Source organism: Bufo gargarizans, chromosome 1 (assembly GCF_014858855.1).
Source record: "Bufo gargarizans isolate SCDJY-AF-19 chromosome 1, ASM1485885v1, whole genome shotgun sequence".
Taxonomy (NCBI): domain Eukaryota; kingdom Metazoa; phylum Chordata; class Amphibia; order Anura; family Bufonidae; genus Bufo; species Bufo gargarizans.
This window is the reverse complement of record NC_058080.1, coordinates 370,218,724-370,231,763: the sequence shown is the minus strand read 5'-3', so window position 1 is coordinate 370,231,763 and position 13,040 is coordinate 370,218,724. Positions and strand designations below refer to the sequence as shown.

General features: G+C 43.8%; 1 protein-coding gene across 1 annotated transcript in view; it reads right to left on the bottom strand.

Moving 5' to 3' along the window:
- MIER2 (MIER family member 2) overlaps positions 1 to 12,749 on the bottom strand; it is a 43,167-nt gene extending 30,418 nt beyond the window's left edge. The window contains exons 1-5 of the mRNA XM_044269761.1: positions 12,677 to 12,749; positions 7,593 to 7,675; positions 7,388 to 7,513; positions 7,203 to 7,287; positions 3,027 to 3,067 (exon numbers count right to left, since the gene is read on the bottom strand). Of these exons, the coding sequence (XP_044125696.1) occupies positions 3,027 to 3,067; positions 7,203 to 7,260 (99 nt within the window). The 5' untranslated portion in view covers positions 7,261 to 7,287; positions 7,388 to 7,513; positions 7,593 to 7,675; positions 12,677 to 12,749. The remainder of the gene's footprint in view (positions 1 to 3,026; positions 3,068 to 7,202; positions 7,288 to 7,387; positions 7,514 to 7,592; positions 7,676 to 12,676) is intronic.
- Between the last annotated feature and the right edge of the window lie 291 nt (positions 12,750 to 13,040).

The window sequence follows — 13,040 nt, the reverse complement described above, 5'->3', positions numbered from 1 at the left end:
AGCCGAGGTGATAGCAATTAAAAAGGCTGTCTTTAGGGAAAGTAACCTAAGAGGGATCTTCCTTAGAGATTCAAAAGGGAGGATCCATAAGTACAGAAAGTACCAGACTAAGGTCTCAGGGAGGAACAGTGGATCTAACTGCTGGGTTTAACCTATGGGCACCTTTAAAAGAAACTCCGGATTAAAGTTACATCAGCTAACAACTTCCAGGAAAGCACTAAGGGCCACTACCTGGACCTTCAGAGTACTAACCCTCTACTATGCTTTTCTGTAGGAAGTCCAGAATTATCTTGACATCTGGCAAGACAGTGGGATTCCAGGCATCTTTTGTGAAACAAAGGAAAGCATTCCAAATCCTAAAATAAATCTTAGACGTGACAGGCTTTCTATTTAGTAGGGTGTTAATAACTGCGTCTGACAGTCCTTTGGCTCTCAAGATGGAACGTTCAACATCCACACTGTCAGATTCCACTGGCGCACATCCGGATGTTGGGTCGGGCCCTGAAGAAGGTCCGGAATCTGAGGAAGAAACCAGAACTTCCCACTCGAGAGGCTTAGAAGGGACAACCATGTTCTTTTGGGCCAATATAGTGATATCAGAATTACATGGCATTTGTCCTCCATTATTTTAGTCAAGACTCTGGGAATCAGGGATATTGGGGGAAAAAGCATATAGAAGGCCTTCCAGCCAAGGATCCGAGAACGCATCTACTCTTAGTGGTCTGTCCTCGTAAGATAGGGAGTAGAATCGATCTACCTGTCTGTTTATTCTGGAGGCAAAGAGATCCAGGATTGGGATTCCCCAGCTGTTGCATATTGACTGAAATATCCTCTTGTTCAAGGACCACTCTCCTGGTTTCAGAGGTTTTCTGCTCAGAAAATCTGCCAGAGCGTTTTCTTTTCCCTTCAGATGAACTGCTGAAATTGAGTTTGTGGCTTTGGGCCCAGGAAAATAACGGGAACGCTGTCTGACAAAGTTTTCTGCCTTTTGTGCCGTCCTGTTTGCTTATATAGGCTACAGTTGTCGGACAGAATCTTTACATCTCTGTGATGGATGGCTGGACAAAAGTCTTTCAAGGCTAGGAATACTGCTAGAAGTTCCTTTGAATTTGAGGATAGAGGATGCAACTCCTGACTTCAAACACCCTGGACTAGCTAATCTCCGCTGTGAGCCCCCCCAACCTGACCCGCTTGCATCTGTTATCACTATTGGGTCTGGGGATCTCCACTGAACTCCTTGGTTCAAATTTTCCCGTCGTAGTCACCACTGTAGAGAGGCTCTCACCTGAGGAGGAAGAGACACCCTGTTGTCCAGGGATAAGCAACTTTTGTCCCAGGTGGAAAGGAGAAAAGCCTATAGCATTCTGCTGTGGAACTGCGCCCACCTGACTGCTGGGATGGCTGAAGTCATTAAACCTAGGACTACCACAATTTCTCTGAAGGACACCCTTGGGTGAGACCGGAAAACTGAGATTCTTGCCATTATATTCTGGATCTTCTGCTCCGGGAGAAAGGACGTCATAAGGTGGGACTCTAGAGGATCCTCAGGAATATTATCTTTTTGGTGGGGATCAAGTCCGACTTCTATAGATTTAATTTCCAGCCTAGGGATTGAAGGACATCTCCGACTACCTGGAACCTTCTGAGGAGAATGTATGTACACCTGATGTAGGAGCCGTAATCAGGAAATCGTCTAAGTAGGGTATAAATAGGATCGGTTGCTGATATAAAAACCCAGATATTTCTGTCATGATCTTTGTAAAAATTCGGGGAGCAGATGAAAGACCGAAAGGGAGGACATGAATTTGTAGATGGGTAAGGCGATTTTCTAGGTAAATCGCAAACTGCAGGTATTTCTGATGATCTCTGTGAATGGGATGATAATAGGCGTCCGCCAAATCCAGAGTTATCATGAAACAGTCCTGAAATAACAGATTAATTGTTGATCTGACTGTTTCTATTTTTAATTTTTTGTATGTGACATGTTTGTTGAGATCTCTCAGGTTTATAATGGCCCTGTAAGAGCAGTTTTTTTTTTTTTACTAAAAAGGACTGGCGAGTAGAACCCCTTCTCTTTCTGATCCGGTGGTACTGGAACAACAGCTCGTTTTAACAGTATCTGTGAACGGTCACTGTATTTTCACACAATTAAAATCTGATAAATAATGTCCTAAATAGCAAAAATGTAAATCACTAACAAATATGCTGCAAATCAGTCGGCACTGCAGGTGTAGCGTGGCGGTGCACGTGTCCTAGGATTGGCGTCCCACGGAAACCATGGTAATAAAGGACCGGCACTCACAAGAATACGAACAGTGAGTGCCAGTCCTTTATTACCATTGTTTAACAAATATGCTGTCTACCACCTCTACAGATACCCTAAATTACTGGCTACTAGTGGTCTCCCTTCTTGTGAAGTTGCTGAACACTGCTGGTTTTTATGTGAACTTTGTCTCTAGCAGCAGAGACACCAAGAAGCCAAAAGGACAATATCTGCTACAAACCCGTGCCTGGAGTTCACATTCTGCAGAAAGTAAAGGAGTGCTTTAAATAGGCTTTCTCAGAACAATATACATGAACTAAGTAATAGATTGGTACAGAGGGAGAGAGGACCTTGGCCGCAAGGGCTTACAATCGACAAGGAAAGTTTCCGACACAGCAGGTGGCCAGAAGTACGACTTTGCAGGGTAAAACAGTAAAGTGCTAAATAAGGGCTGTGCTCCTTTTTTCCTTAGGTATATAGGGGGTCTCAGCAATTTTTATCCTGCAGGGATGCTTTGGGAAATGCAAACAAATGTTACGTCTGAAATCCAAGAAAGAATTCCATGTCTGCCCATGGCGTGAAGAAATTGGTTCCACTTTTGAATAGATTGCAGTATATAAGTATTCAGATATATATTTCAGGAAAGCTATGAATTGTGCCAGTGTAGAAGCCCTCAGATGCACCCTCTCAAGGAGTTTACCTAGCATAATAGGAAAGACAAGTTGATCTAATGTTTACCAGAGCGATCCAAACATAAATTTACCTCGGTTCTCATTTCCGACTCCAACGTCCAGTCATCTGGAGCTGTTAAAACAACGCAAACACATACAAAAGGATAAGCATAAATGATGTAAAAAAAGTACAGTATATTCTTCAGTGTCAAAAATAAATGTTCTCACTTATGCGAGTGCTAAAACTTATTTCAGAGAGAGTTTCAAGTAATACACAGAATGAATCTGGGCATGAACCTGGATTTGTTTTCTCCCAACTATGTTTCTGTTCAAGTTACTTAGGTGTAAAATGGATTGCTGTCAAGGGCGCAACTATGGGGCCCAGAGATCAGGGGTCCTTTGTCAGGTGCAAGAGCATTATACCTTTTTGTGGGGAATAACAATATGATGTCTTTTTTGCTATAATGTAGGTTTCTTGATATATGGTGTTTTGAGAAGGCAGCGGCGCTCCTGTGAGTTCATCGCAACTCAGCCCCATTCACATGCAGACAGCCTATAGCACACCTTATGTACCTACCCAGCCAGCTCAAGACACGTCACTTCCTTCATGAGCTATGTACTCCAGGCTGATATTTCTGTGTATCATGCTGACAATCTCAGCTTTAAAACAAGACAAAGATTGATCCTCTAGCCATGGTAAATTGCGACTTCGAGCACTTAGGCTTCGTTCACATCATCGTTCAGCCTTTCCGTTCTCCTGCTTGGTTTAGGAGCAGGAGAACGGAAAGGACGGAGAAGGCACATAACTGAGCCGAACAGAGCCCAAGGACCCCATAGACTATGATGGGGTCTGTTAGATTTCCGCTCAGAAGATGATTTTGGAGCAGAGACAAAAGGTGTGCATGCAGGATTTTTGTCTCCGCTTCAAAATCATATTCTGAGCGGAAATATAACGGACCCCATTATAGTCTATGGGGTCCTAAGGGCTCCATTTAGCTCAGTTATGTGCCTTCTCAGTCCTTTCCGTTCTCCTGCTCCTAAACAGAGCAGGGGAACGAGAAAACTAAAGGGTGATGTGACCGAAGCCTTAGAAATCAGGTCAGAAATTAAAGTTGCAGTTAAATGCAGCCTTCTCTGAGACCTCATTGTAATTGCTCTAACTTGTGATTTATCAAGGCTAGAATATACATCTTAGTCCTATTTTAAAGCAGAGATTGTCGGACATTTCTAGCCATGTAACATGTTGCAATGCATGCTGGAGGATCCCATCTGCCCCAGGGAGATCAATCAGTATGTATGGGTATAAGTTATCTGCAAGGATGGATTCATACCCAAATTGGTTTAGAGTGCCTTCCTACATGGGTGAGTGGGCCCGATAATGTCACGAAAACATTCCAACAGACCATACTGCTGCAACCACCAGTTTATTTTCTTCAGGCTTGACTTTTAGAGTGTTAACTGACTGGCAAATAGCGCAGTTTTTATTTATTGATTTCTGTTACGGCGTTCACCGCATAGGAGATATTTTTTTATCTTTTAATAGTTTTGACTTTTCGGACGTGGGAATAGGTTTATTTATTGTTTATATATTTTATATGTCAAATTGGGAAAGGAGGTGAATTATACTTAATATTTTGGTACTTTTTGCTTTTTATTTAATAACCATTTCCCTCTTAGGGGCTAGAACCTGGGATCTTTTGATCCCTTGTCCATCATGCTGAGTGATCTTGACGTGGTGCATGATGGGCTCCGATATGTTCCTGACAGGAATATATTGGCAAAAGTCTCAGCTTTTAATATCTGCTTGTATGGCTAGCTAGTATAGTCAGGGGCATATCCGTTTGGTGCATTTTCTCTGTGATTTATATTATATTTTCATCCGCACAATGCTCCGTTTTATGTAGGATGCCTTTGTGGTGCATGTGGACCGCGCCGGCATCCTCCATTGTACGCATTTTTTGCTGGGGATGGTCATTTGCTGCGGTCCACATGCGGTGGGACTGCTCCCCCAATGAAAAACACGCTACAGTGTTAGGGGTTTGAGCAGTTCCCCCATATTTGCCACTATATTTCTGTGATTTTGTTCCCTTGTCCTATTCACCCTAATACAGATATCAGGGGCTGTGGAACGGAAGTGCGGATGCGGACAGAACACTTTCCTGGCCCCATTGAAAATGAATGGGTCCACACCCGTTCCGCATAATTGTGGAACTGATCCGGACCAGTCATATGGACGTCTGATCGGAGCCTAATACAAATACAGGATCACATAGCCCTCTATGACAGGGAGCTGAGATTAGCGGCAATTAACCCTCGGTTGCGGCACCTAAGGGGTTAACTGCTGCTGATCGCAACTCCCTGTCAGAGGTTGGCACAGGCGGGGACGAGCCTCCATAGCATCGAGGTGACGCTAGGGAGGCTCTTCCCCGTCCTAGAGAGGCATCCCCCCCCCCCACACACCGGATGTTTTAATCCGTGTACAGGGAGAAGCAGCAGCGGCAGTGCAGGGACCAGGATCGGCACAGGGAGCGGGGTAAGTATATTCTCTCTGAGGTGTCTCGCACATGGGGGGGTGGGGGGCTATTGTATGATGTTGGATAACCCCTTTAAAGACCCGACATCTGCTTTACATGTACGACGGATGTTGTGAAGGGGTTAATGGAGACCTATTCGAGTACAATTAAACAGAAACGGAGTGGACTGTGAGGCATTGGTGAATGACATCACCAGCTTGTGCCAACTCGCTACATAATGGAGACAGTGCTGTCATCTAAAGGTGGCCATACACATTAGAGGTTGTTAATGGCTGAAGAGCAGATGAACAAACATCTGGTGAATGATCATTTCACAGGCATTTTAGCCCACACTGGACATACACATTTATTTATTCATTTTATGCACTTATACAGCGCTGCTATATTCCACAGCACTTTACACACATTACCATCAAGCTGTCCCCGATGGGAGTCACAATCTAAGGTCCCTATCAGTCTGTCTGGAATTGTAAAACCACTGTTCGTTCATAAATTTCAACCGACGAAAGGAACACCAGTAGATGATGACCGTTGGGTGTAATGGGTGAGAGTAGAGTGGATATCTTCTAAGTGGATTAAAGTCTGATGGGTGGAAGGAGTCTATGGGTGTCGTTGTACTGTATGTTTTGTACTGTTAATCTAATTGCAAAAATACCAATAAAAATGATGGCTTGATTTAAAATAAATAAAATAATAAATGAATAAATCAACCGACGAATGTTCATTTTGGTTGAAATCATCCAACTTTACTGCTGCATATGTCGCCAATTAACCCGCAATAAAAAGCAAACGTATACCGTTTTTCACACATCTCCCTCCCTGCGTATTGAAAAGAATAGTCCACAGTTATGGTGATAACACTAACTGCTTTTCACAGACATTCTCATGAAAATAAAATGTCAGCTCCTGACATTTTATGAAACGTGACTTGGGTTCACTAAGAGAAAAAAGAACCTCTAGGATACTTTAAAAACAGTTTGAAATGAAGCTTGAAAGATTCTAGTCCGCTTTGGATTTTGGGAAGGTACAATGTTGTCATGGAGACCATGTGTGGATCCAAATGCAGCAATGTTCACATCATAACTAGTGGGACTTACAGTACAGACCAAAAGTTTGGACACACCTCCTCATTCAAAGAGTTTTCTTTATTTTCATGACTATGAAAATTGTAGATTCACACTGAAGGCATCAAAACTATGAATTAACACATGTGGAATTATATACATAACAAAAAAGTGTGAAACAACTGAAAATGTCATATTCTAGGTTCTTCAAAGTAGCCACCTTTTGCTTTGATTACTGCAGATGGTTTTAACACTCAGATTTCCCCCTCGAACATACATTTATCACTTATATTGTGGACTCCTTACCATCATGGCTTCATATTATCTCATGGTGTATGAATTATGGAAGCAAACATCACATTAAAATGATTTGTTGGGGGTTCTTAGTGCAACACTGCTCCCGTTCTTATTTGTACCACTTATGTCCTTCTACATTTCATGTGTGAAGGTGACCTTTGTAATTTTTTTTTTTTTAGAGTGATATGTTCTGGTAAAAGTCCAGTACCAATATGGTGTGGGTCTACCAAGAACAGCTTCAAGCTTTTCTCTACTTTTCATGAGTATAAGTGTACCATCACTGATCTGCAGAGGTGCATGCCATAGAAAATTAAAGATAGCTATGTGAACAATGTGGAACGATTAGTAACAGAAGCCTAGTGCATATACTTACAGTCAGCAAAGCGTGGGGAGAGATCAGTTGACCCTCCTGAAGCCAAGGAGGGAGACATCTGTGAAGGTTCAGGGCACACTTGCTCCTGCACAAAAGATATACCGGTATACAGTAAGACATATATACTCCACATATCACCAAATTTACTTTATAAAGTTAATCTATGCCTTGCCTAAGTGTCTTACCGCTTGTAGAAAACCAAAGGGCTGTGTGGTTTCAGGCTGAGTATTATCTACTTCACTGTCTGATAAACAATTTGATTCGTCATAGCCATAAAATGTCAATAAGTCATGAAATCCAGCCTCCACTTCCTGAAAAAATAGAATAGGTTTAGTAAAAAACAACAACAAAATAACCCTCTATATTAAAACTAGCGTCTGTTGTCCTTACTGTGTCCCCAGTGGCCCACGATGGTTCCTGCTCCTCCTGCGCCAGGATCTCAGCTATTCTTAACCCTTTTTGGAAGCAGACCACTGGAGGATAGACAAGATACAAAGGTTACAGGCTTGAATGAACTGCATGTAACCATATGATGGCCCCCACAGTACATCCCAATGCCAGAGAACATTCTTAACTGAGCACTGAATGTATAGGGATGATTAGATGGATCTTCAGTTGCCCGCAATCTTGATAATAGCTGAAAATCTGCTGTGGCTACCTTGAGATATATCCAGCAAGGTAAATACCCTAAAGGCTCATGCGCATGAACGTATTTTCTTTCCTTATCCGTTCTGTTTCTTTTGCGGACCGTATGCGGAACCATTCACTTCAATGGGTCCTCAAAAAACAAACAAAAAACGGAAGTTACTCTGTGTGCATTCCATTTCTGTATGCCCGTTCTGCCCAAAAAAATAAAAATAAAATAAATAGGATAGTACTGTTTTATTAGGGGCCAGCTGATCCTTTCCGCAAAATACAGAATGCACAAGGACGTCATCCATGTTTTTTGCGCACCGCAAAATACATACGGTCGTGTGCATGAGCCTTTACACGGGCTGATAATTATGATAACCTTCCTGTGTGACGGTGCTTTTTGACGTAGTTTTTGAATCCAGAATCAGCAGTGGATCATAACAGGAGAGAAAGCATCAAGGGCAGATACAACGTCTCCACTTTTTTCAATCCACTCCTGGTTTTGCTTTCAAGAAACCTGAATATGTGGCAGCACCTAGGCTTGGGTGAATCGTGCTTCGGGTCACAAATTCAAAGTCGATTCGTTCAAAAAAACTTTGTTTGAAAATTGAAATGCTGTTTCCGTACAGCATTAAAATATATTGGCGTCGTGGAGGAAAACATTGTTTCGCCCAAAGTTGCGCGAGACTTCAGTATTCCCATCTGTATTTTTAAAAGCATTTTAAAACCCAAAGTTGAGGTTCGGTACTGGCGGGTACCTCGGTACCAAAGGATTCATATTCTAAAATGTTTTTAAATAAGCAGATAGGAATACCGAGGGTATATACCAAAGTGTAGCTCAACTTTGGGCGAGACCACGTTCTCCTCCAGGGAGCCAATACATTTTAATGCTGTACGGAAACAGTTTTTCAAACAAAGTTTTTGATCCAAAGCTTGATTCGCTCAAGCCTAGCAGCACCCTAAACTAGGGATCGACCGATTATCGGATTTACCGATATTATCGGCCGATATTCAGGATTTTGAACGTTATCGGTATCGGCATTTATTTTGCCGATATTCCGATAACATCCTGGGAACACAGATCGCGCTGCTGACAGCGCTCTCCGTGTTCCCTCAGCAGCAGCACAGGGGAGAAGGAGCAGTGTCTCCTCCCCCTGTGCTGCTGCTGCCGCTCCAGCCAATGGGGAGGACAGGGGACAAGAGGAGGGGAGGAGCTATGGCCACTGCGCCACCAATGAAGCTTAATCTCACATTCATTCATATACAGGAGGCGGGAGCTGCAGGATCACATAGCCGGCTCCCGGCCTCTATGAGCTGTAGCTGCGATCTGCGGTAGTTAACTCCTCAGGTGCCGCGGATCGCAGCTACAGCTCATAGAGGTCGGGAGCCGGCTATGTGATCCTGCAGCCAGCTCCCGCCTCCTGTATATGAATAAATTAGAGATTAAGCTTCATTGGTGGCGCAGTGCGCCCCCCCCCTCCCCAGTCGCAGTGCGCCCCCCACAGGATTCCCTCTCCCCTGCTCCTCCGATCGGAGCCCCAGCAGTGTAATGCTGGGGCTCCGATCGGTTACCATGGCAGCCAGGACGCTATTGAAGCCCTGGCTGTCATGATAAGCTCCATGCTGCTGTGTGCACAAAGCACAGAGCAGCAGGGACAGTGTGAGCTCCTATTCACCCTGATAGATCTCTATCAGGGTGACTAGGACAAGGGTTCTAGTCCCTAAGGGGGCTAAAAGTTAGTTTAAAAAAAAAAAAAAAAGTAATAAAAATAAAAACACCAAAATATTAAATATAAATGAAAAAGAAAGATTTACAAAAAAAAAAAAAAAATACACATTAACAATAAACATTAATTTTCAGCAGATTTGTGGGAATTTTAATTTTTTTTTCAAAAATGAAAATTCCCAGAATATCGGTATAAATTATCGGCTATCGGCCTGAAAGTTCACAAATTATCGGTATCGGTATCGGCCCTAAAAAATCAATATCGGTCGATCCCTACCCTAAACGCTCGTTTGTTGGGTGTAAGCATGTTGATACAGCACCCAAGATAATCCTTTCTGGGCAGCAAATTGTTGACAGGGATCTGCTGCCCAGAAACGATGGGGCACATTTACTAAAGTGTTTGCGCCTGTTTTTAGTCTAAAAATTACTGTTTTAGACAGTCTTATTTTTTGTCACATTTACTACTGATTTTGCGCCTGTTTTGGTGTCTTTTGCATCTCATCCAACTATTTGGATTTTTTAGGCTAAGGCTACTTTCACACTCGCGTTTTGTGCGAATTCATCATGGACAGATCCGTTCAGATAATACAACCATCTGCATCCGTTATGAACTCTACTGAAAGTCAATGGGAGATGGATCAGTTTTCTATTGTGGCAAATTGTGTCAGAGAAAACGGATCCGTCCCCATTGACTTGCATTGGGGGTCATGCCGGATCCGTCTTGCTCCACATCTTAGAACGGAAAGCAAACTTCAACATGTTGCGGTTTGCTCTCCGGTATGGGAATGCAACTAAACAAATAAGAATGCATTTTGGAGCATTCCGCTCTGTTCAGTTTTGTCCCTATTGACAACGAATGGGGATAAAACTGAAGCGTTTTTTTCCGGTATTGAGATCCTATAACAGAACTCAATACCGGAAAACTAAAACACTATTGTGAAAGTAGCCTAATGGCTCATGCACACGAACGTATTTTCTTTCCGTGTCCGTTACGGCTTTTTGGGGACCGTATGCGGAACGATTTAAAAACGGAAGTTACTCCGTGTGCATTCATTTTCCATATGTTCGTTCTGCAAAAAAATTAAACATGTCCTATTATTGTCTGCATTACGGACAAGGATAGTACTGTTCTATTAGGGGCCAGCTGTTCCGTTCCGGACCGCAAAATACATACGGTTGTGTGCATGTGCCCCAATTCAGACGTTTTCTAACTTTTGGGATCTTTTGCCGTATATAGATGCGCCTGACTGTCACAAAAACAATATAATTTCTACGCCACTCCAGGGCTCTTATACTTTTCTTTGTTTTACAGTGGTGAATTGTAACTTTTTTTGCATTAAAAGTTGCCCTTTCCTGTTGACATGTGACTTTACTCCGCAAAAATGCAACTTTTTTCATGAGCAAATAAATTTGACCAGTCTAAGTGAATATGAACCTGTCTAACTGGAAAACAGACAGGTCAGACTAATAAAATAAAAATAATAAAATAAAAATAAAGGATCAACTGCTGTATGACTTAATAAATACTGGGCAAAAGACAGCCAAATAAACTATGCCAGTCTCATTTTACATCTAAGAACAGGGGAGCTTGATAAATGTGCCCTGATGCATCTATAAGGGGGGAGAGCAATCACAGTAGTGACTGATCATTCCTATACAGTGGGGAGGACTGCCGCATATAAAGGCAGCTCGTATCTCCTCTGACGAGCCTGCAGTCATCAGAAATGAACTGTCACGGTAAAGGGGTTTTTCCAGGATTTTAATATTGATTACCTATCCTAAGGACAGATCATCAGTATCAGATCGGCAGGGGTCCAACACCCCCGCCGATCAGCTGGTTGAAGAGAAAGACGTGTTCCTTGGGAGTGCAGCCTTTCCTTCACTGCGAGTGGGCATAACTACAAGCCATCCCATTCACTTCAATAGGACATCACCATCCTATTCAAGTGTATACTACAGAGCCGTCCAGCTATAGACGACCTATCCTGAAGAAGGGTCATCAATATTAAAATCCCAGAAAACCCTTTCAAAGGGTGTATGCATATCCGTATACTGGTCATCTTCTTTGAGACCACACACGGAACCTCCACTTGATAATGTACCTTTAGGTGGTCGCCCTATATATCTTAACCTGCATCATGTCAATGAGTTAGGGTTCATGCCTGTATTGTGGCCAGCAAACAGCAGGTCCGCAGTATACAGGGACTGGCCATGTGCGCACCGTATCACAGATGTGGACCCATGGGTCCTCAATCCGGAAGATATGGATCGGAGACACGGAGCGGAAGGCCATGGAAGCACTACAGAACGCTTCCATGGCATTTCCATCCACACAAAGACATGCTCTATTTTATGCGGTGCAGACGTATTCAATTTGAATGGGTCTGCATTAGTGTTGAGCGAACTTGTGTTTTCAGTTCGGCGTCTAAAGTTCGGGTTATCGAAGAATCGCGTTATGGATTCTAAATTCCGTTATGCTCCGTGGTAGTGGAATCCATAACGAGATACTTCGATAACCCGAACTTTAGACGGCGAACTTAAAACACAAGTTCGCTCAACACTAGTCTGCATCGCTCATCGCAGGCCACACATTCATGTGCATAAGCCCATACTCCATCTTGCCGTGGCACATACAAGTACCATGTTACACAGAAAGCCCCCGATTTTCTCAGAAGATGCCATCTCCATGCACAGTAAAGTTGCCAAAGTCTTCCAGTATAAAATCCATAGCCACAGCAATGATACATGCACCTCCCAGAGCCCCTCTAGCCCTGAGGACCGCTGCTGCCCTACAAGCCGTGCTTCTGTCACACCAGGTGTCACCAGTCTCACTTTACTCATATACGGGGACGAGCTGCCATCCACTGGGTCCTTTTATTCACTGCATGGCACAGGCACGTGAAAGGTTACAGCTGGCATGCCGATAGTTCTCACAGCTCCCACGTCATCTTCAGTCCCCAGCGAGCCCCGCACTATCTATCCTCCAAGCAACTGCACTACAGTCACAAAGGCAAAACTTCCGCCAAGACCCGGCATTTAAGAACTGTCCCCTCCCAATGAGGGTCCCCCCCAAGCGGAGTCAGCCCCGGTCGTGCCACACCCTGGTCCCGGTTACCTCCAGCCGCCGAGCACCGGAGCAGGAGGAGCAGCGTGGCCCGGATGTGAGCGACGAACACGATTGGCAACTGAGCGGAAGGAGGCGTGGCCCAGGTAGAGCGTCACGTGACGCGCATAGGCTGAGACCCCCCTCAGCAGTAATTAGTAGGTATGGGGGTGTGCAGTGTATTTCTGTTACTTCCATGGCTACCGTGAGAGGGTGCTGACCGACGTCTCCGCTCATAGCCCTGCGTTACTGAGCGGCGCCCAGCGGTTGTTTCACGGGAAGGTGTCTGTAAAAATGGAAGCGGCGCCTTATGATTTGTTGAAAGTAAAGGATGTTTTATATCCTGTGGAAACCGCAGCAACCAATCAGATCACGG